Consider the following 22,246-nt stretch of genomic DNA (forward strand, 5'->3'; position numbering starts at 1 on the left):
TTTAAAGCTTACTAATTTAGACTTTTTAATTAAACTTAAAATCCATCAAATAATTTTATTCGTGCGCGATTGGTCCCAACGCTGAATATGCTCAGCTAAAACTGGCGAGGTTGTACCCCAGGTGATATTCCCGAGTTTTCATAACTCAAGTCCCGGAGGAAGTTTTCTCTTAAGATTTAATTCAAGATGAGAGAGCGTGTTACGGTTGTTACAGAAAAAAAAACCGCTCTTTTTTTACTTAGAAAGTTGTACCAGAGAACACTGAAAAGTGAACATCTCGCGCAGGAAACGGTGAGCTTTTCGGCAACGTTTTTTTCCCGCGCACCAGTTGCAGAAACATTTAAAGGGTAATAAACGCAAGAACCTCCATTTTTTGCGAAAATATGCTCATGTATCTGTCCTTGGACATTACCTGTTTCTCGAAGCTTACATTTTCTTCGAACTTCGCTCTCGGAAAACTGTTTGGCACAAATAACGTCCACAAACAGATATCCGTAAATATTTTTGCGCAAAATAGAGGCCATTGCTTATTTATGGAGCCTGACCGGTTTTATTCCGACTTATGACAGCACATTGCATATTGTATTGTTATGAAAAGCATCATAGCATAAATTTAGTTGCCTACCCCCATGTGAAATATCCGTTTCTGAATACGTCCATCCGTGGTTAGCTCTGTTATGACTCTTCAAGACTACAGTAACTAAAAACTAGTTTATCTCGCTCTCTACTGGTTTTGGTTCCGGTTTGGTCAGTTTTATTCCTTCTGAACGATTGTGTGTTGTTTTGGTTTTACGGAATACGCTAAGTTTAAGATATCGATACTGCAATAAATGGCTTAACCCTTTAACTCCCAGAGGTGATTGACATAAAACTTCTCCCTATAATATCCATACATTCATCAGCAAACAGGTAATGAGTAATGAGTAATCTTACTCGAGAAATGTCATCAAAACAACAAAAGCCAGCAAAAAAGCATCTGCAAATCCACGGGGTTATCCTAGTAAGAATGGCTAAAAATTCTACGGATCAAATCTGAGGAAATGTGTTCCTTATGGTTGACAGTAGCAGTACAAAGAGTTTTCTTACCTGAAAGCGTCGACTTCAGGGTTGTCAGTCGGAAATAGGACATTAACCATAACATGGTACCATTTGATGCCGTTTAAGACGAAGTCAATCGCGCTATGAGACTGGAACTGCTTCACAAGATACTGTAAGTAAAGAGCTTCGGGAAAATAATCAGCGAGAAAACTATTTCCTTTACGCTTACAGACCGCGAACTTGTTATCACTTGTGGCACGCACGGTGCCACTGAAGGGTATTGCTGTATGCACGCCTCTGAAGAAAGGACCGTAATTTTGAACCTGTCCGCCAGACCCCGCAAGAAGCTGACTCCCGGTGTTGCCTGATTTTGATAAGAACCTGAGCAAACACATCTGAGGAAGAAAAAGAAAAGAGATGTGAAGAGCAATACATAGCAAAATAAAGGGAATAGTAAGTGGAACCAGAAAGTGCCAGATACTCTTAAATAACAGAAGGGTAAACCTCCCTCATTTAATTTGCTCTGCAAATTAAATGAGGGAATGTGTCAGGTAGAGCCTAAAAACCAAAATGATACTTCATAACAGTAAAGGCAACATCTAGCAAGAGTTGCCTTTCCATCAAGATAGCAGCTATCAACAAAAGCTACACTGCCCAGAGACAGTGCGCACTACCCTCTTGTGGACGAAGGGAGTCATGGACGTGAGGTCACGGGAGCCACAAGAAAACTAGTATGCTCATTCTGCGTGATACAGAATTGAAAATATGTCAAAGCAAGTAGCTTTTTTTTGATAAACATAATTGAGAAGAGAAAATGCCGAGTTGAAAATTTCACTTTACATTGAGAGCCCTTCAACCTTCAGTGTGACTACTAATGTCGCAAACTTCTCTGTAACTTGGTTATACCCAATGATATGCTAACACCTGATACTGAGGAACGTGCATAACTCGCCTTCGAAGCTTCCTGTGTATTCTACGCAAAATTTTGCGATTGCACTTTGTTTCTTTGCAGAGGAGCGTTATTTGAAATGCAAAACGGTTGAAGCACACGTACCGAACTTTATTCTGCTCACTGAATATTTTATTTCGCTGCGTTTCCCCTGTATTCTGTTTGGGTGATGAAAACCAAGTTTTCTTTCACCTGCTGATGATACCGCAGAAGAGTCAAGCTAGAAGAGCAACTTAAACTTCATAATTCAAAACTAAAACTTAGCTGTTTTGAGACTCGTTTAAAGTTAAATCCAAAACGAAAACTTAAAGATAAACATTAAACTTTATTGTGACAATAAAGCGAATCGTAGTGATCATGAATGTAGGAAATCTTTGGTAACCAAGAACTCCCATCTTGAAAACAAATAACAACTTCCTTTCTCATATTGACTGAGCGCAACGAGTATAACCGTCAAATTTCTTAGCTCCTTACGAAAGGCAGTAGATTTCTCTGCGCGAAATTCACTGAAGGTATGAACAGTTATGGCTCAACTCACTTTGTAATCCTGCCTCGACAACGAGGGTCAGCGGTAAAGTTGAAACTTTAATTTATCCGTGTAGTATAAACTTAACAAATAGATTCCAAGTTGGCGTGCGTCTGTTCAGTAATAGATCACAGATGACGTCAAAATGTGGTAAGAACAAAGCCACGCACTAAGCATGTTCTACCCTCCCCTCCCACTTAATTTCAGCAGCATTCCAGTGAGATTTACTTGTATTTAGGGATCAGTGTTCCACGAATGTCATGTACATCTTATACGACAACAGAGATAAGCAACAAGACTGTTTTAATTTCATTTTCAGGTGGGAAGCTAAAAGAGTACTGGTAACTTAAATATACAAGCAAAAAAAAAGCTAAACGTTTCATGAACGTTCCAGCTTAAATAGTCTTAAAGGAAAAGCTCAAAAACTTATCATAACACAAAACCATTTTCTACCGTGTACACAATAACCTTAATAGACTAAAAAATATGCATTCAAAATGCCACTCACGTAAATTAACCCTACATCGGTTTTTAAATACGAGAAAAAAAGACGAAACTTCGCAGTAAATATAACTAAGTTGAAATAGTACTAAATAATAGGATAGCTTTAAATAGGTGTTTCAAAAAACCAATTTTTTTGGGTCAAGGACAGATTAAAAGTTCCTTTGACCTGGACTAAGTCCGTTACAATATGCTTCCACTCAATTTGGTCAATTTTGCAGATTTTATGGTCTTTTTTATCAAAAGGACAAATTAAATCGAAAAAAAAAATCATGAAAAAAATTAGTTAACAACCAAAATATTACAAGCAATGAAAATTAGCTTGTAATTAGGAGAAAAAAAGGAACAGGGCAACATTATTTTCAATCCACATAACAATATTGCAGTAAATCACTTTGATTGTGTTGATGAAAAACAATTCAGTTATTATCGAAAACCCAGAAGAGAAAGCTTACCAACTGAGTGCCAAGCAAAACTGACAATTTATTGGCTTTAGCCCTTTAACTCCCATGAGTGACCAAGACAGAATTTCTCCTTACAATACCAATACAATATCAACCACACAAGTAATGAGAGTGAAGAAAACTATCAATTTGGGGAAAGTTAGTTGATCCGATAATAAACTCTTTGAACTAACGTTATAAGAATTGTATGGTTGACAGTAAGGAGAATTACAAATTTGGTCTGGGAGTTAAAGGGTTAAGAAGTTGTATTGTCATCTCAATCAACCTCTTACATGGAGGTGGGGGCCCCCCAGGTAGGTGAGGCAACCCACTTAGCCATGGTCAGAAAATAGCCTACATTTACGTACAATCTTACAACCCCAGCATCCCTGGGTGAAGTTTCTCATGGTTGTTGGTGCGCTTGCAAATATAACACAAATGCAACCCCTGCTAGGAGGGTTACCCCTCCTGGAGACACAGCAAATTGTGACCCCTGCTGACAGGATCACCCTACCCAGCAGATTGGACAACTTGCCTTGGCAAGTCACTCCACCTATCATGTAAATTTTATCAAGATAAAATAAGAGATTAAATGAATGAGTTGGTTACCTGAGAGAAATTGGGTTCCCTCACCTCTATGTAAACATGCCCTAAATGTAGCATTTAAACTAATTGCAACTTCATTCCTGGCTTTTGTAACCCTTATTTGCATGGAATTGATAAGTTGATAAGGTATTTTGACACAAACGTGAAAAGCTCCCTACCAAAACTCTTGCTTTTGAATTTCTCGTTGACTAAGGGAAATTGTTGCATGAAAAACACAAGTCTACAAAACTTCTTACTAAAAAGTGCATTATAGTTACAAAATACATTCAACAAGCATGTGTGTGCTGATTTGGAAAATTATGCTTTTGCATTATTGATTGGACAAATATCATTCTTTCTGCCATATTATGAATGGCAGAAATATCCACTACTATTCTACAGCACTTGAGGCTTTACATCAGAGGGTGCTGCATGGCTTGTGTTTCCTCCATCAGACCTACTCTTGAACAGCTCCCTGGGACGGCGACTGGCCTGTGAAAAAACATGGGAAATGTGATAAGACAATTGTCCACCTTACAATAAATGGCATCCTCAGAGATCTAGGGGTCATAAGTCAATTTTCAGTCAGGGCAGAAGCAATGGCTGCATCCAAGTTAACTCTAACTTCCTTTGGTGATAAACATGTAAGATTGTCCCACAAAAAGCAATGAAAATAAAAATAACTTTTGAGCAAGATGTTCTTCATTCAGCTAAGACTTAGGGACTAGTCATTATTTATCATGGGAGGGAGGGGTTTGAGGATTTTGGTTGTGCCACAATGAAATTTGCTCACACTACTCTGTAACATTCATATGACCCCATCCCCACCCCCCCTTCCCTGACTAGCCATCAATAAGCAGTCAATTTTCTGTGGTCCCTCTTTATACTCTGTTGCAACAACTGATTCCCCTCCCTTCCCCCTGAAAAAAAACCATGTGACCTCCCCTCCCTCCCCCCTTCCCCCCTCCCTCCCCCTTTCCCCCTCCCCCTCCCTCCCCCCTTTCTCCCTCCCCCCTTTCCCCCTCCCCCTCCCTCCCCCCTTCCCCCCCTCCCCCCCTTCCCCAAATTTAAAAAAAATCCTCCACCCCCAAAGGCATAAATAACAACTGGTACCCATACTCCTGAATTCATGTTTGAAGAGGAGATGCATAGCTACAGTTGGAGGAAATCACAGTTAACATCAGCTCCTGGTAGAATTAAATGTGCGTCACATGTCTGGAGAGCTGTTCCAAATTCACTTTGTGGAGGATGAAACGAGTAAATATCTTTGTTATGCCAAAATGACCAAAAGTGTTTCAGTTCTCTTCACACTTATGTCCATTAATGTTCACAGTTCATGGATTTAATGATTTTAGTGCATTTTAATAAAATTGAACAAAAATCCTGCTTTTATCTATTAGTAGATAGACAGAAACCCTCAAAGGAGAGAAAAATTCAAATGTTGTTTCCAATGCTGTTGAAAACAACAGGATTGAAAGATGATCTTTACCTCAATGAGGAAGAGTCCAGATTTTGAGGTGGGATACCTGTATGCATACATGCACCAAGCAGCCACACCGATTATCAACACCAGTACGAAACAAATGGCCACGATGGCTCCTGCACCGATTCCTTTTTTCTCATGTGACCTACGAGAGCCTGTTATGCCTATTGTGTTGGCTTTGCACTCTTTGGTCAACTGCAAGACAATCAGTGGATACCACAATTTTTTAGCATCAAATCAAAAATTTTATAAAGAAAAAAAATGAAATGTTCCCAAAGTAGTGAACTAGTACACTTCTCTCCTTTAACCTTTTATAACTTAACATAAGTATGCATGTTCCCCATTCTGCTCTCTACGCACTTAATTCCAATGGGACTGACAGGGATAATTTGTTCGAAAATCAAGAGCAGTTTTAGTTTGTGATCATTTTACTTAATCTCATGACTTCGATGTTTAATTCAGTAGTGATACTCTAAGGAGAAATAGGATACTGATCATTATCAGGACCGAACAGGTCAAGAACTTGTCAGCAAAGCCTGCAAGAACACACATCTTGGTGACTGTCTAACACAGAGCTTAGTGAAAAAGGTTGTGGTTATTCATCGTGGTGAATAACAATAAAAACTAAGTTTTTCGTTTGTCTCACGATGTAGTCAAGTGTGATGTAGATTGCGACGTTTCAACTGCATACTGTTAGTCTTCTTCAGGCGATGAGGTCGACTGGTCATGCGTGATCTTCTAAAGCATGATGCTCTGCTGTGATTAGTTGTTTTTCAACGGCTCTGATTGGTTTTTTTCTTTTCTTTCTTTCTTGCGGAAACTTACCAAGACCGGAAAACCAAACAACAGTGACGAACCCGCTAACGATTTCAAAGCTACTGCGGTTTTACCTTATGTCAAAGGTCTGTCCGAACAGCTTTGCCGTTGCCTACAACAACAAGGCGTACGCGCTGTTTCTAAGTCGGAGACTACGTTAAGATCTCACTTAGTACGACCAAAAGACGCTGTCGACCCGGCTAAACAAGACGGCGTAGTTTACAGGATTCCCTATGAATGCGGCAAGGTTGAATGTACATCGGAGAGACTGGAAGACCTATGCAAGACAGAATTAAGGAGCACGATCGAGACATCCGACTCGCCCGTACCGAGACCTCCGCCGTTTCAGAGCATGCCCACAACATCAAACACAAGCCACTCTGGAACGAAGTAAAGTTTATTGATCGTGACCCTTATTACTACACGCGCAGGGTCAAAGAAGCAATTTAGATAAGACTTCACCCTGACAACATCAACAAGGATAGTGGAATAGAAATTCCAGAAGCGTGGATGCCCACGATCAAAAACATAAAAACAGGAGAGCCGTGCGACAGCAGACCGCCGAGGAAGCAAATCACTGAATGAAACAGCGAGGATCGAAATGCACCAATCAGAGCTGTTGAAAAACAACTAATCAACATGTAACAGTTTATCTTCCTACATGGTTTTCACAAAATTTATGGAGTGGCTTCAGAACCATCTTACTTTTGCCACCTTAAATCTTTAACTTAGAATGACTTGTTGCAACGGAGAAGCAATGAAAGCTCGCTCTTTCTTCTCTTACTCCCTTCACTGAGGCACTTTTCACTCAGTGTTGAATATCATCAGTCTAAGCTCTTAGTACTGTGCTCAGGCCTCCAAGTTTTGGTTGTAACGCAGTCCACATGGCAAAGCTTAACTTACTGTCATGAAATGCACCTTGGCAGACTGCAACATAACCTACACGTACATGCATCTAGTTACCTCTTTGACGGCATTTTTCGGGCAATTCTTTGCATCCCAATCTGCGCGATGACGATCAACTCCATCAGAGCATCTACAATAATTACAAACAAGCAATCAATTCTCTGCCCATCAACGTAACATTAATATTTGCCAAAATGACAAATTTCAAAGATTACAGTCCCAAATTCCAGGATTTACTGTGTTGACCTACACATCCAAACTTGGACACCTTCCTTAATGCATCTGATTGGTCCTGGAAATACAGGAATAAGCTCCAACTCTTCAGGTGAAACATCATCTACAGTATATTTGGAAGTGATAAGTTACCCACCTGTTCAATTCAGGACACCATTGACATGTGAAGTTAGACTGTTCAGTCCTCTTCATGCAGAGAGAACATGACTGGGCACTCACACAACCTGTAATAATAGTGATCAAAACCATAACAAAATTCTCAAATGTGATTGGCTATCACCAGCCCAATTTGAGCACTAATGAGACACCGTACGAGTCATGCTTGTAATTGGAAAGAGTAATAGGACAGTGAAAGGCACAGTTAACACGTCATGCCTGTGTAAGTGGACAGAACGCGTCATGTGCGCGCACTGTTGTCTTGCATTTCACCAAGTTAACTGTTGTGGTTGTTGTTTTTTTAGTGAAAAGGTATAACTGAATGATGTCTAGTTTCTTTCTAAAATTTTGTCATAGTTTTGATTAATTGGTAACAAGACTTCTTATCGTCCAATTCTGTCTAATCATACTGCTGGGTACAAATCAGACTCCCGCTTCGTAGTCATCCGATTTTGTTAACCACTTGCATGACTACCGACAGATTTGGACTCCACTTGATCCTATTACCGTTATATATAATTATTAGTAATATTTTTAATTTGTTTAATTTCATTTGTATCACCTATTTAACACTCCCCTTTAACTGACAGCAGAGCTCAAAATTTACATGTACCCTCCTTTTCAATCTTTCTATACCCAAATACTATTTAAAGTTACAACTTACTAAGTTGGGGTTTAATGATGACTGCCACATTGTTACGCACACTCTTCATAGTGATGTTGATTGTACTGTAGATGTAGAAATATCGGTAACGAACCTGTCCTCTCTTAACTTCAATCACAAATGCGTCTGCAATGCCGACTTTAACAGGGTGGTATGGTAAATGTGGAATTTCTGCCACATTAACAGGGATCTATGACATGGAGACACACAAGAGTTTTACTACTGATATCAAAAGTCATCTACTCCTCCACAGGTTAAGAGTTTGTATGTCTACAAGAGTAGAGAGGGGGACGTGCAGTGAAGCAGGGTGGCAGATTAGATGAAAGGGAAGTGGTGGTGTAAGGAGGTGTTGGCAGAAAGAGTAGGACTGATGGGAGAGTAATGACTTCATACCACTGGTCATGGGGGAAGATCCATGGAAGAAGGGTGGCAGAGTGGTTAGTAAATGGACAGGAGGGAGCAGAATGAGGGTGAATGACAGTATGGGAACAGAGAAATCAGAGTGTGATAGGCCTAAGATGATGGGGTGACTGAATACTGACAGTTTTGAAAGAGTGAAAGGATTGAGACAGAGATGAAAAGAATGGACTGAAAGTGGCAGGGGCAGAAGAATTAAGGAAGAGATAGGGGTGGCTACAGAGGGACCATCTCAATATTTTCATGTAATGAGAAGCACAGGATGAAATGCAATTACCGCTTGGTAAGCAAACCAGATTGTGCCATCCTTGTGCAGAGTGCATTGAAACGTGAATGGTCCAGCTGAAAAAAAAAATGGAATGTATTATAAAGCAGCATATAAGCAAGCCATAACAAGATGATTGAATGCATCAATAATAAAAAAAAAATGCCTGCATAACAGATCAGAAGGGGTTACCAGCTTTTGAAAATCTAAACTGACAATTTTCACACTGACTTATCCATACAATTGCACATGATGGTGTCAAAATTTGTAGACCCATAATGAGAATCTGCATATTAAAATGTTTCATTTTTGATAAAAATTCGGTAGTATGGTTATCCAAGGAAAATCTAACATAATACAACAAACAGGCTGACATGAATTAATGAAAAGGATACAAGATAATGATTTTTATCATTAATCTAAGCTTGAACATATACCTACCAGATTTGTTGTTATGTAAATGAACTTGGTTCCACTGCACTGTCAGTTTGGATTCTGAAAAACAAAAAGATAAAATAAAAATGAGCAATTTATCAGGAAAAACATATTTATTTATAAAAGGTAAAAACACTAGCTCATCATTAAGGGAAATGAGCTCTGTCTGCTAAATTCTTTGTTCCCAATGGCAAAAGTCTTGCGATGTAGAAGTTAATTTTTCCACTCAAACTAGGCTTCAAATGTTGGATCATTAAGCCTTCCAGGATTCTGCACTTATAAAAAGATTTAGCCATGCAAAGTGTGCACCAGCGAAAAAAGAATGCAGAGGAAATATTTCTTAGAAACCTTACAACTGATCTACATGTAGTATGGAGAAGTGCAATTCACACAAAATATAGACCAAAGGAAAAAATGAGAATCCATAGCTTAACCTTTTCACACCCAAAATCTCATTAGTAGTTCTCCTTACTGTCTGAAATACAATTCTTATGACAGTAGTTAGGAGAATTTGGCATCAGATCAATTAATAATCTCCTTATCTTATTAATATTAATTTTTTCTTTACTCTCATTCACTTGTCATCTCGATACTGTATTAATATTGTAAGAAATTCTTTTGCAGTCAACCATGGGTCACAAGAAGTCTTGGATGATAAAATTTACAATCAGTAGTATCTGCCACCAATACTATGACCAAACAGAGATCTTGAAAGTGAAAGGTTTTAAGCTTCTACCATCAAGTGTTCCATAAGTTTTTACTTGCCATCATGTAATGTAAGGACTTTTGAATCTTTGTCTAAATGAGGATTAAAGTATGCCATCAGTGGAGCAAGGTACTGAACTTGTGTCATTAGCCTTGTGTCATGGACATCCATGTACAGGAACCCTGTTGCACAAAAAAAAGGATCAAGCAGAAGTGATATCATGTGATGGACAACACAGGTTTTTAAATCTATGTGTATCAAAAGAAGTATTTGTGCCAATATCAATTCTAAGGGGCAAAGTTTATGAGAAGGGAGGAAGTGAATAAAAGGAAGGGATTGAGAGGAGGGAAAGAGTGAATAAAAGGGGAAAAAAAGGTAAAAGATAAAAGCAGACCCACCAATGAAAAAAAAAAGGAAAAAAGATACAAAGTCAGAAAATTAAAAAGAGAGCAAGAGCTACTCAAGAGGTGTAAGGGTTAAGAAAAAAAGAGAAACAAAGTTTTCCAACTTACTATAGAGCAAACTATTTCATTTCACAAACTCTCTTCAATAAGTTACATGAACATCGTACCTCCAGTTGTTAGCACCACAGAGTCCAACAAGTGACCATAGTAGGGGAACTTGAATTTTAATGGATAGGGCTACAAAAAATGAAAGATATTTCATAAGTTTAAAGCACTGATTATCAAAATAGTATGAGTAGTGATTGTGGTGCAATTCAGCCTGATAACTTTAAGCCTTCATGTAAATAAGCTGCCCTGAATGTTCTAGCAGTTACAAGATCTGATCATTAATTCTCCCCTCTAGCTACTACAAATTTCCTCATAGATTAGTTATGAGAATTTGGTGTTAGATCAAGATAACAAATTCAACCTGATAAGTCTAAATATTCCCATTACCTGTTTGCTGGATAATGTATGGATATTGTTGGGAGAAGTTACATGTTCATCACTTCTGGGAGTTAAAGAGTTAACCCTTTGACACCTATGAGCAACTGGCATCTACAAGTAAATTCTCCTTACAACATCACTCCTGAATCTCACATTAAGGTCATGAGAATAAAGGAAATGATCACCAACTACATTTACAGTAGTTCTTGATTGATACACAATTTCACCTCATCAGCACCTTAGGAAATGTACAGAGAACAGTATACGGAGAATATATATTTTGATGTTAGGTTGTAACAGGTAAACAAACTTCCACATGTACAAGTGGGGGGGACTGCACTTGTCTTAAATCGACCACTGACCCTAAAAGCAGCCATTCACTGCCATCTATTGTTAGTGCTGGTAACAATATTTAATGCATAAAAATAGAAATACCTTTCTTAACAGATAGCTGTCCGATAGTTTATAATGTTCCTCATGGTCAGGATTACCTTGGACATCAACCCAGTAGTCTTTTCCACTATTAATAATTTGTGACACATAGTATTTATGATGCACCTAAGAGAAAAAAAAAAGAAAGAAATACCCTTCTGTCATTGATAAATAACACTGTAGTATAATCAGATTCCAAAACAAAAAATAGTGAATTATTTCATATAAAAACTTCACAACAATAGTATCACAAGGAACTGTATTTATCATGCTTTACAGAATTATACTGTACATGTAGAAGAGATTAACTTTTTGGGAAATTTCTAATTAAATTTTACTTCTTTAATTAGAAATGATTAAAGAATTTTTTACTTTCAAAATGGGGGGTCAACTTATATTAATAATAATGAGTTTTGACTCATACACAAGTGAATATGGTACTTCAACTAAACAGCGATTTAGATATCTTGATCAATACAAGAGAATGGATTGTGACAATACAGCATTACACATCGGAACCTTGATTTCTGTTCAAATAATTAATTCATCCATTCGAACAGTTAGGTAAACTGTTCAAATGCTTTAAGTACCATTCGTTAATCATTCTTCATGCGTACATTTTTGACATTCGAACAGTTTTCCATTATTGTCTGTTTTACCTTTCAGGGTCACATATTTTGAGTAAAAACGGCAATTTTTGCTTGATATATATATTGTGGTTCAATTTTACCCTTGGTTCAAATTTTCTTTTGTTTTGTTTTTGGGTATTGTAATGTATGATAATGAGTTTGATTATGATATGATAAAATTAGACCACAACATATACAACATGTAAATAATGTGGGTTGTACATTATAATATTTATGTGTTTTCAAAACAAGTCTCCATAAATAGAAAATATTTGGCCACCACTGAGGGTTGTCAATATTGCATGAGATCTGTGAGAAAGATTTGAAAAGACCTTGATTCTTTAACTTTGAGGCACCTCTTTTCTACATTCTAAAACTTTTTTTTTTTAGGTTGAAGCACTGTTATTTTTATGTATTGATCTATTCCTTAACTTTCTAAACATTTCATCCAGATTTTTAAACCGTTTATCCAACTAGGGAAGGAGCACCAAACTAAAATGCACGATTTACTTTTTCATTCTTTCCTCTAGCTGCTATATATTTCCTTTTAAATTAGTTACGAGAATTTAATGTTAGATCAACAACACAACTTCAATGTGAGAAGTCTGAATATTCTTATTACCTGTTTGCTGGATAATATATACGAATATTACAGGGAGAAGTTACATGTTAATCTTTTCAGGGAGCCAAAGAGTTAAACTTTGTCAGCTTTTGTGTCAAAAATTTCCAAAATATTTTGCAGATAACAAACTTATATTGCAATATTTAATGTTTGATCATGACAATATTTGTGACCCTTCTGCAAAAACAATATAACACGCTGACGAGAAAAGAAGGATAAAAAACAAATAGCTTCTTGACAAAACACTTACCTCCACTTCTGAACAGTTTAAATTTTTTTCTGGCTGTTCACAATCCTTTGAGTCATTAGTAAGCACTCCTCCCAGATTTCTTCTGGACCGATGGTGATCATGGCGAATTAAATCAAGTGTATTGTCCGTTTCCAAGAGAGAACTTAGAAAATTGTGACGTGAGTCTTGATACTGAAGGGCTAAGAGGACAAGTCAAATAAAGATAACAGAACATTTATTTTTAATTTCACGTCATCGCACGGGGTAATCAATCTTTCCTTTTTAAGATCGCGTGACATTTTGAAAGAACTTTCGCACGTAGGTACTTTGCACATCGATAGAAGAACTGAAAAAATTTCGCAGTCTTTTGACGCAAAAAAATATTCGTTGCCGTGTCAAACAAACAACAGCCGCTGCTCTTACGACAACAGATCTTAAAGAATGACAAAGCAAAACAAAGTTCATGCATACATAATTGCGCATAATATTTCACGAAAATTTAACTGCCGCAAACTTCCTGAGTTACAGTGCAAACCTGAATTAACTAATGATTGGTGAAAACTCCTTTAACGAATAACGAAAAACAACGGGAATTATATTTCAAATAAATTTAAAACAATCTTACAGTAGATAGATCTCTGTAGCAAAAATTGCACGCAAATATTTAGGATGTTACGTGAGCAATCACAAGTTTTGACAACTACGAAATAACATATATTATAAGGCTTTTAGAAAAGTGTACGTACGGAATCTTTCCACCTAAAATCAATGTCTCTTGCACTAACCTTTACATTCGAGGTAAAAACATGAGAGTAAAACCCCAAAAATCAGCGTGAGAGCTGCACGATTCATAGCTGAGTGGTTATTTCTGGTAGATTCCCGATGGCGTCAACAAGCTGGTGTTGTGCGACTGAAAGAAACTGTTTAGAATATTTCAATATTCGAACAAAGCTCAGTATTTTTATGAAGTGCTTGCGTCAATTGATACCAAGATCTACCAAATACAGTAGCTAACGACGTATGTTGAAATTATTGTCGCAAAATATGCATCTCTAATACTAAATAGCAAACTATCCTCAATGTCTGTCAAAAATTTGTTTTCGAGTACTCGGAGTTCCCTTTCGTCTGATCGATAAGGACTTGACAAGGAAAAAGAGCAATAATAACCTTATCCTTTGAAAGAAAACAATAAGCTTGTCTACGCTGTTTACTTTAAGTTACAAACAAACAAAATATTTGGAAAATCAAACAAATCGTACTGGAACTAAGCTAAGAACATAGATTTAAGAAATGTTAGGTAACCAGGAACTTCCATCTTGAGAACAAACACAGGTTTCTCTTGTATTGGCATAGCGCAGTATGTGAGTCAACTAAACCCTTTAAGAAAGGATTAGAGTACTCATCAATCGGAAGAAAAATCCTTAATTTAAATTACCTTTAAGATCGAAGTTTGAATCTTGGTGATGGTTCAGTTCACTCTGTCACCTTCTAGATGGAAATGAAATAAGAGTTACACAATCTAACGGTCAGCAGTAATATCAAGACAATGTTTTGTTATGTAATACAATTAGACTGTATCCATGATTCCCAAGATGGCGGCCGCGTCGCTCCGGTTCATTGGTTTGTTGAGTTTACTTGAAAATTGTTTTTCTCTTCATACAGCATACTAAGTGATCTTCGATATAGAATGATGATTCAATATAATCATATTCTGTTTTTATTAACAATTCCCCCTAAAAGACATCGGAGTTAATTTAACAGGTAAGATTTGCCCCCTTCGCTGAGCTGATATTTTAAAGCCATGAATATCATTTAGTATTTGGATATTATCCGTCATGTTTAAAAAAAAGGCTGCTGTACGTGTTCAAGTTTTTTCAGGTTTATTTAAAGGGTTCCCTGTCTTTTAACTTCACGTTCCTCTTCCACCTTCCCCTTCAGCTTGCAGGGAAGTTCGTTTTTCTTTTCCTTGTTCCCAACCCCTGGGGGAGGGGGTGGGAGTGAGTGAAGTGTTGTAATGAGATTGGCATCATGTGGAATGTCACCCAAATGGAACAGGAGATCTGGAAGTCACACAGAAAGTTAAAGTTATAGATGATAATAGTAATAGTATTAATAAAATTCACAATAGGTAATTGTAGTGTATTTTAACTCTTAAAATCCCAGAAGTGATTGAGAGGCAACTTCTCTCAATAATATCCATACACTATCTAGCAAACAGTTAATGAGAATACTTAAACTTATCATGTAGAAGTTGTTTTTCTTAATCTAACACCAAATTCTCCAAACCAATTTAGAAGGAAATGTGTTGGAACTAGAGGGGAGAATTAACAATCCGATCTTGGGAGTTAAAGGGTTGAGGTACCAAATTCAGATCATTAGAAATGAGGTACCCCTATATTTTATGGTTGTGCACACAGGGTGTCTATACTAAGGGATTGGGAAGGAACAATGGGGAACAAAACTTGTTCGGAGGAGAAATATCTTTCAATGGAAATTGTTTCTTAGAGTAGTTTAACTTGTTTTGTATAACTTAAGTTGATAATCCATCTCTGTGATTTTAACCCTTTCACTCCCTGAAGTGATAAACATGTAACTTCTCCCTCTATTTACTCATACACTATCCATAAAACAAGTAATAAGAATTCTCAATCTTAATGGATAGAAATTGTTATCTTGATCTAGTACCAAATTCCCCTAAAAAATTTACAAGCAAATGTGTAGCTGCTTGAGAGTAGAATTAACAATCAGATCTTTGGAAGAGTGAGAGTATAATATTTTCTAAGTATGTACCTTACAATTTTTCTAGATCTAATGTTTAAAGGAATTTATCATGGAAAGCAAGCTCATGCAGGCAAGTCTAAGAGAATTTTTTTGATGTCTGTTAATTATTGGTGAATCTGTTAATATACATCATTTGTTACGGCATTCTTTGTGAGGAGGCTTCTACATGTTTAGTTGTTTAGTATTTTGGAGAGAGTTTTTACTCATGCATGAACCCCTCAACCCAAAGAAGTGATTTGAGTTGATTTTTTTCTCACAATTTCAATACATTTTCATGCAAACTTGTGACACTAAATTTTCTCGTTGCAATTTAAGGAAATGCGTGGCTCTCAGTTTTGAGAATTTAAAACTGATCTTAGGATTTAGTAAAAAGGAAAGGTCTTTGATACAGATTACTGTTAGATTACCACCCCACTGATGTCCACGCTTTTTTCGCAGATGATTTTACAGAGGTACTTAAGAGGGCATCTGATACTGGTGTGCAAAAGGTAAGAAATATGTTACGAATTAAATAAATATATCCAAGACAGTGAAACATTCAGCTCTCGAGGGCATATATTCTGAAATGAAGTCTTGCCAAAAATATTTCAAAAAATCAAAAAAATAAAATTTTATTTAAGAATTAGCTTTGTCTACTTTCTGTTTCAGATGATAATTACAGCAGGAAATTTATCTGAGAGTCACAATGCACTGGAGCTTGCACAAACAAAGGGTAATAATCAGAGCTACAATTCTGCACTTTTGTAACTATTTTTCCATTAATCCTTTACACCCTAGCATCAGTAACCAAATTCTCCAAACTCTTTTCTATCCATTTTCTTTGGCAATGACAAGGAGAATTTGTTTAACGATCAAAGCTTCTCAGGTCAGTGATCATTTCCCTTATTCTCATGATCTTAAACTACTGTAAGGAGAATTCTTTTGTTGATCACTTTCAGGGTTTGTCCCTCAAACCCCAGAAGTGATTAACTTTTAATTTAATTTCATAGAAAAGGTTGTGGTTATTCATCGTGGTGAATAACAATAAAAGCTAAGTTTTTCGTTTGTCTCATGATGTAGTCATGTGTGATGTAGATTGCAACGTTTCAACTGCATACTGTTGGTCTTCTTCAGGCGATGAGGTTGACTGGTCATGCGTGATCTTATAAAGCATGATGCTCTGCTGTGATTAGTTGTTTTTCAACAGTTCTGATTGGTGCATTTTGCAATGTATTATGTTATTAACAGTTTATGACAACAAGACCTTGGGAGTTAAAGAGTTAAAAGGTTAAACCTCCTTAGATGAACACAAAACAGGAATGGGTTTTTGTGGATAAGGAAGATTTTTATTTAATCTAGGTTTCATACATTGAACAGTTATTTTCATTTGATTTCTTGCCATTTTCTGTAGAATTTTTTCACTCTACAGTTGGGTGTCACCCAACTCGATGCAGTGAATTTGATCAGGATGGCCAAGACCCTACTGACTACCTGCAGCAGTTGATTGCAGTAGCACAGGAAAATAAAGGAAAAGTTGTTGCCGTTGGGGAATGTGGCCTGGGCAAGTATATTTCTTGTTACGTGTAGCTAAACACTCTGTTATATGTTCAGTTCAACGTAAATGAGGGGAGTTGTGCTGAGAGAGGTTTGGAAATAGAAGTTGTTAGTGGTCACCCTTAGAGACCAACATGTAGGCAGAACACCACCTGATGAGAAGCTGATAGGTTTAAAGACAGTCAAAGTCAAACAGACAGACAGATGAAGGGCTAACCCTTAAAAATGTCTTCTTTAGAACCCATTATGGTTATGGACTTGAGTTATAAAACCAAATTAGCTTCAGATAGTGACAGAAAGACAAGCAGACATTCAGAGACAGAAGCAGTTGGGCAAATTGGCAGTGAGACATTTTGAAAAATGAATAAAAACTGACCAAAGTAAACACATGATCCAAGCGACTGACAGATGGCAGGTGCTGAAGGACAGTCAAAGATTCTGACAGCCATAGAATGGTCCACACAACTAAGCTTAAGGGGTGATAATTGATCTGAATCTTCTGTAGGAAGACCCCCTTAAGCAGAAGTGTCTTAATGGAAGCTAACCAGTTTCAGGAAGATGTAAAAAGTGAGTTTGCTTGGGAGTTTAAAATAGGGGTTTCTTCAAGGCCATGAGGTTTAAGACTTTCTGATTACTTTTAACCTTGAGGTTAACCCTTTAACCCCTGACGAGCATATCATTTCTCCTTACAATATCACCCCTTAGTCACACATCATGGTCACGAGAATAAAGGAAATGATCACCACCTAAAGAAGCTCTTGATTGTTATACAAATTCTCTTTGTCAGCACCCTAGGAAATGTATAGAGAACAGAAAGGAAAATATGCATTTTGATGGTAGGCTGTACAGGGTTAAAGCAGTCAACCAAAGAATGTCAGTATCTAGAAGACTCATGATGTGCCAGTTCAACTCGTCTTAGAATGTTTAAATAACAAAGAGCGACTTTTGTTGATATTCCAGATTATGACAGGATCCATTTTTGTCCAAAAGAAGTTCAGTTAAAGTAAGTAAAGTAATGATGTAAAATTTGGTGTGGATATTAGATATGAAGGAGTCTGTAATATGTGATTGCATTTAAATGCGCTCTTTGGTTGCTTTAGAAAACTCACACCATATTCTCGACCAATCAATCAGATTAAAAGCTTAAGTCAACTACGACTTGTGCATGCGCTATTTCCCGCGCTTATGCGGTTTGCTTAATTTTACCTTGAGTTCTCATCGAATCCTTGTGATGTTTTCCTATGTTCTGATTGGCCATTCGAATCTGAGCAGTTTTCAATTGAGTGTCAAAAGTGTTAAATCAGCTCTGTGACTGGTCCAGAAAACTCGAGCAAGTCTCTAAGCCAATCAGGTGCATAACAAACAGCAATGACGAGTTGGTTGGCGCGTTTTCCCGCGCTTTAGGTGGTTCGCTTGTTTTTACTTTACGTTTTCATTGGATATTCACTATATTTTCTTTTCTCCTGACTTTAGTTTTGGTTTTGCGGCACAAAATCAAAAAAAACTTTGTTATGCTGCTGGTCATGATACGCTCATGTTTTGCGGACTGTTTGAAAGCCAGGACAGGTTCCGTCCGCCTAATGATGTATTGTAACTTCACCAAGAAACAGTGTTTTAATGTATGAAAACACCGCTCATGTTAGATTTTGGTTATTCTTTACAGATATTTTGAGAAACAGTTTCACTTAGCTGAAGAAACCAAGCTACCTATGTTTCTACATTCAAGAAGTGCACATCAAGATTTCATTGGTAGGCAGATCAGTTTTTGTCTTGTGCGTGTGGAAAGATCACTTTCTCACAAATAGGGTAATTTAGTATTTTTAACTGAGTTGATAACGTAAATTGGCCCACCGTAAAGAGTTTAAAAGCTGACGTTTCGAGCAATTGAGAAGGGCTAACGCTGGAAACGTCAGCTCTGAAACTCTTTACGGTGGCCAATTCACATTATCAACTCAGTTGATAGTACTTTATTACCTTGTTATACTCTCCCACCGACGCAGCACCACAGTTTCTTTAGAAACCTTGAGCATGTCGATAAATTTCTTTGAGACTCGAAGCTGTAGTCTTCGACCTGTCAGTCTATAATGAAGTATCTCTTTAGCTGCCACCTTGCTTTTTCCGAGTCAACTACATTGAAATGTTGGGATCAATGTCCATCATTAAATTTAAAAATTTAAACCAGGAAATTATTAACATAGAACGTATTAGAATCTTTTTGACGTAGAAACAATGAAACGCAATTTTTGTTTTTTTTTCTTTGCAAGATTTTTCCAATCTTTTCTGGTCTAAAATACCTCGAAGATTTTTGTTTTCCTTCGCCTTTTCCATTGGCTGGGACAGAACGTCTTTCCCAGATAACGTGCTGGAACAGTACAATAATATACAGTGGAGTTTTGTCGCTTACAAAATCAGCACGCGTCAACGAAACCAGCGGTAAAACTTTTGATAATCATTTGTTTAACAGTGTTCTACAACATTTCTTGCAGAAATCATCAGACGAAATAGAGATAGATTTGTGGGTGGTGTGGTGAGTCCCAGTCATCAGATTCTTAAATCAATTCTATCTTTAAAGTACGAGTTGATTTTGCCAGCAAAACGGGCGTGGGGTCATTTAGTTTTCTGGAAATTTCAATTTATATCTCCAAAATCTCCGTTAATTCGTTCTTTAGTGGAAGGCGTAGCCGTGTGGTTATGTTAATGGTGATTGCGCTTACATCACAAATTCACTGTTTCTGTTTATTGACTGACATTTTTTCTATTTTTGGAATCCACTTCTAAACTTGTGGACCTAGCTGTACGTACGAACGAGGTGACCTGGGGTCTAGATCGAAAGGTCTGGGTCAAGACGTTATTGGTTCTTGGTCTGGTCGCTTTACTCTTAGGGATCGGTCATTAAGTTGATTTTCTATAGACCCCCTTTTATACTCTAGCGACGACTGATCCTACACCGTACCGCTGAAAACCATGTGATACCCCTCAAAATCCTCCACCCACCCCAAGTGATAAATAATTATCACGCCACTCGTCCCCAAGGAGTGTAACTGGGTATCAGTGAATTGTCAGGGAAGCCTGGGGAAAGAATAGGATTGTGGTTGGGGGGGGGGGGGAGGGAGGAAGAGGGGGCATACCTGCTTTGAGATAGCATCCCACCCCTCGGGAGAAACCGGATTAAGTACGAGTTTGTCAGTCTCCTATATTGATGCAAACTTCTGTTAACCCCTTAACCCTTTCACTCCCAAGATCTAATTAGTAATTCTCCTTACTATCTGCCATACAATTCTTATGATGTTAGTTCAGAGAATTTGGTATTGGATCAACTAATAATCCCATAATTGAGATTCTTCTCTATTCTCATCACCTGCCTGCTTGATATTGTATTGATATTGTAAGGAGAAATTCTGCCTTGGTCACTTGTGGGAGTGAAAGGGTTAACTCCCAGAAATGATTAATTTGTAGCTTCTCCCCATAATATCCGTGCATTATCCAGAAAGCAGGTAATGAGAACATTCAAAATTTTTAGGTAAAGTTACCATGATTTAACACCAAATTCTCGTAACTTATTTACAAAGAAATGTGTGGTAGGGGGTAGGGAGAATTATCAAGTAGATCGTGGGAGATAAGGCGTTAATGGTTGTAGAATTCGTTGTGAGTTGTTTGTCTTAGTCGTCACGGAATACGCTCAACTTGAACAGTTTTACAGCCAAAATTTCATTTATACTTTCGTAGAACGAACCATCGAGACGTACGTTAAATTTTTTTTTCAGGCTCACTGCTTCACTGGAACCAAGGAAGAAGCATCTGATTATCTAGACCAGGGATTATATATCGGTATCACGGGTTGGTACGTTCTCTCGGCAGAATTATCGGTAACATTTTAAACATGTGGAATTTTAAGAGCTAGATTTTCGTTCGGGTGAATATTTCCAATGCCTTTGGCTTGAAATCATCCCCAGGGGGTTGAGGTCCAACGCCCTATGTTCCCCAGCAAGAGCGAAGATGACCTAATCCTTTGTCTTGAAATCACTATTTTCTTTTTCTTTCTGTAGCTCGTTAAAGACAGACGAAAATATCGAAGTCATGAAGTCAATTCCTTCAGAAAGATTACTTCTTGAAACAGGTTAGAACAAGATTTACAGATCAATGTCAGGATCTGAGCAACTACGCACCTACCCCTCCCCTAAACCATCAATAGTCAACCGATAACAAGTTAAGGCTAATGTTGGGTTAGGGGAGGGGAAGGTGCATAGTAGCCCAGATACCGACATTGATCCCAATTTTAAAACCAATGCCTCAGTAGAGGTGTCCTACCAAGGGAGGTTACAGATACAAATGGTAATAGGGCACTTCTTACGATTCGGTTCCAAGGCCCTTTAAACAAAGGAGTCCCATGAGAAGAGGTATTTTGTCAGAAACGGTTAATTTCCTTCCGTGAATGCGTTCCATAATTGACCGTAAATAACACTTCCCTCTTCAACACTGTTTAGATGCGCCTTGGTGTGATATCCGTCCCACACATGCTGGCTTTAAACACGTTAAAACAAAGTTTGAGAGCAGGAAAAAGGAGAAATGGCAGGCAGGACAGTGCGTGAAAGGTCGTAATGAGCCTGCGAACATTGTGTAAGTATCCCATCGGGCACCTTAAGCCAACAATACAAATACACCACAGGAGCATGCGCAAGTGAATCAAAAGAGCCGGCCGCGCGCTAATTTCCCGCGCAAAACTTTCAAAGGAAACTGGGGAAAAATGTCACGTGAAATATGCAAAAAGATTGAAACGTAACAATCTGGAAAAGGAAATCGAGGTAGGGCAAAGAAAAACTCGAGGCTATTCAAACACAACGCTTATTTAAACATGGGCATCCTGCTTATTTGACATTTCGTTTTGAGCTTTATCAAAAACTTCTACGAAATTTTCCCATTTGCCTCTACAATCAAGAAGCGTTCTTTTCCCAAATTCTCTTTCATTTTGATTTAAAATGTCGTCGTCGTGTTCTTGCTTTAACCCT

At 37.7% G+C, this 22,246-nt stretch overlaps 2 protein-coding genes across 7 annotated transcripts in view; one reads left to right on the forward strand and one right to left on the reverse strand.

Annotated features, from left to right (window-relative positions):
- Nucleotides 1-14,785, reverse strand: LOC113684214 (plexin domain-containing protein 2). Of its 5 annotated transcripts, none has more exons than XM_027201550.2 (13): nt 14,362-14,785; nt 13,712-13,846; nt 12,948-13,126; nt 11,450-11,572; nt 10,696-10,765; nt 10,184-10,306; nt 9,425-9,478; nt 8,996-9,060; nt 8,302-8,491; nt 7,618-7,705; nt 7,305-7,377; nt 5,532-5,720; nt 2,800-4,534 (listed from the first exon to the last, which is right to left on the reverse strand). In XM_027201550.2, exons 2-13 carry the CDS (start codon nt 13,776-13,778, stop codon nt 4,439-4,441), a joined length of 1,317 nt encoding a protein of 438 aa, XP_027057351.2. In that variant the 5' UTR covers nt 13,779-13,846; nt 14,362-14,785; the 3' UTR covers nt 2,800-4,438. The 5 variants fall into 5 exon arrangements, with proteins under 5 accessions (XP_089039659.1, XP_089039660.1, XP_027057351.2 ...); XM_089183532.1 differs by having other exon boundaries at nt 13,712-13,822; nt 14,362-14,502; XM_089183531.1 differs by having other exon boundaries at nt 13,712-13,836; nt 14,362-14,489.
- Nucleotides 14,295-22,246, forward strand: part of LOC113684222 (deoxyribonuclease TATDN1) — an 8,698-nt gene continuing 746 nt past the window's right edge. The window contains exons 1-12 of one of the 2 annotated variants that reach the window (XM_089183535.1): nt 14,295-14,546; nt 14,667-14,687; nt 15,733-15,777; nt 16,146-16,195; nt 16,356-16,419; nt 17,098-17,247; nt 18,201-18,243; nt 18,904-18,989; nt 19,727-19,767; nt 21,005-21,081; nt 21,287-21,357; nt 21,725-21,857. In XM_089183535.1, coding sequence (XP_089039661.1) covers nt 14,507-14,546; nt 14,667-14,687; nt 15,733-15,777; nt 16,146-16,195; nt 16,356-16,419; nt 17,098-17,247; nt 18,201-18,243; nt 18,904-18,989; nt 19,727-19,767; nt 21,005-21,081; nt 21,287-21,357; nt 21,725-21,857 — 821 coding nt within the window. In that variant the 5' untranslated portion in view covers nt 14,295-14,506. Of the gene's footprint in view, nt 14,547-14,666; nt 14,688-15,608; nt 15,709-15,732; nt 15,778-16,145; nt 16,196-16,355; nt 16,420-17,097; nt 17,248-18,200; nt 18,244-18,903; nt 18,990-19,726; nt 19,768-21,004; nt 21,082-21,286; nt 21,358-21,724; nt 21,858-22,246 lie in introns of those variants that run through there. The other variant, XM_089183536.1, reaches the window with a different exon arrangement.

This window comes from Pocillopora damicornis, chromosome 9 (assembly GCF_964200805.1).
Source record: "Pocillopora damicornis chromosome 9, jaPocDami1.2, whole genome shotgun sequence".
NCBI classification, from domain to species: domain Eukaryota; kingdom Metazoa; phylum Cnidaria; class Anthozoa; order Scleractinia; family Pocilloporidae; genus Pocillopora; species Pocillopora damicornis.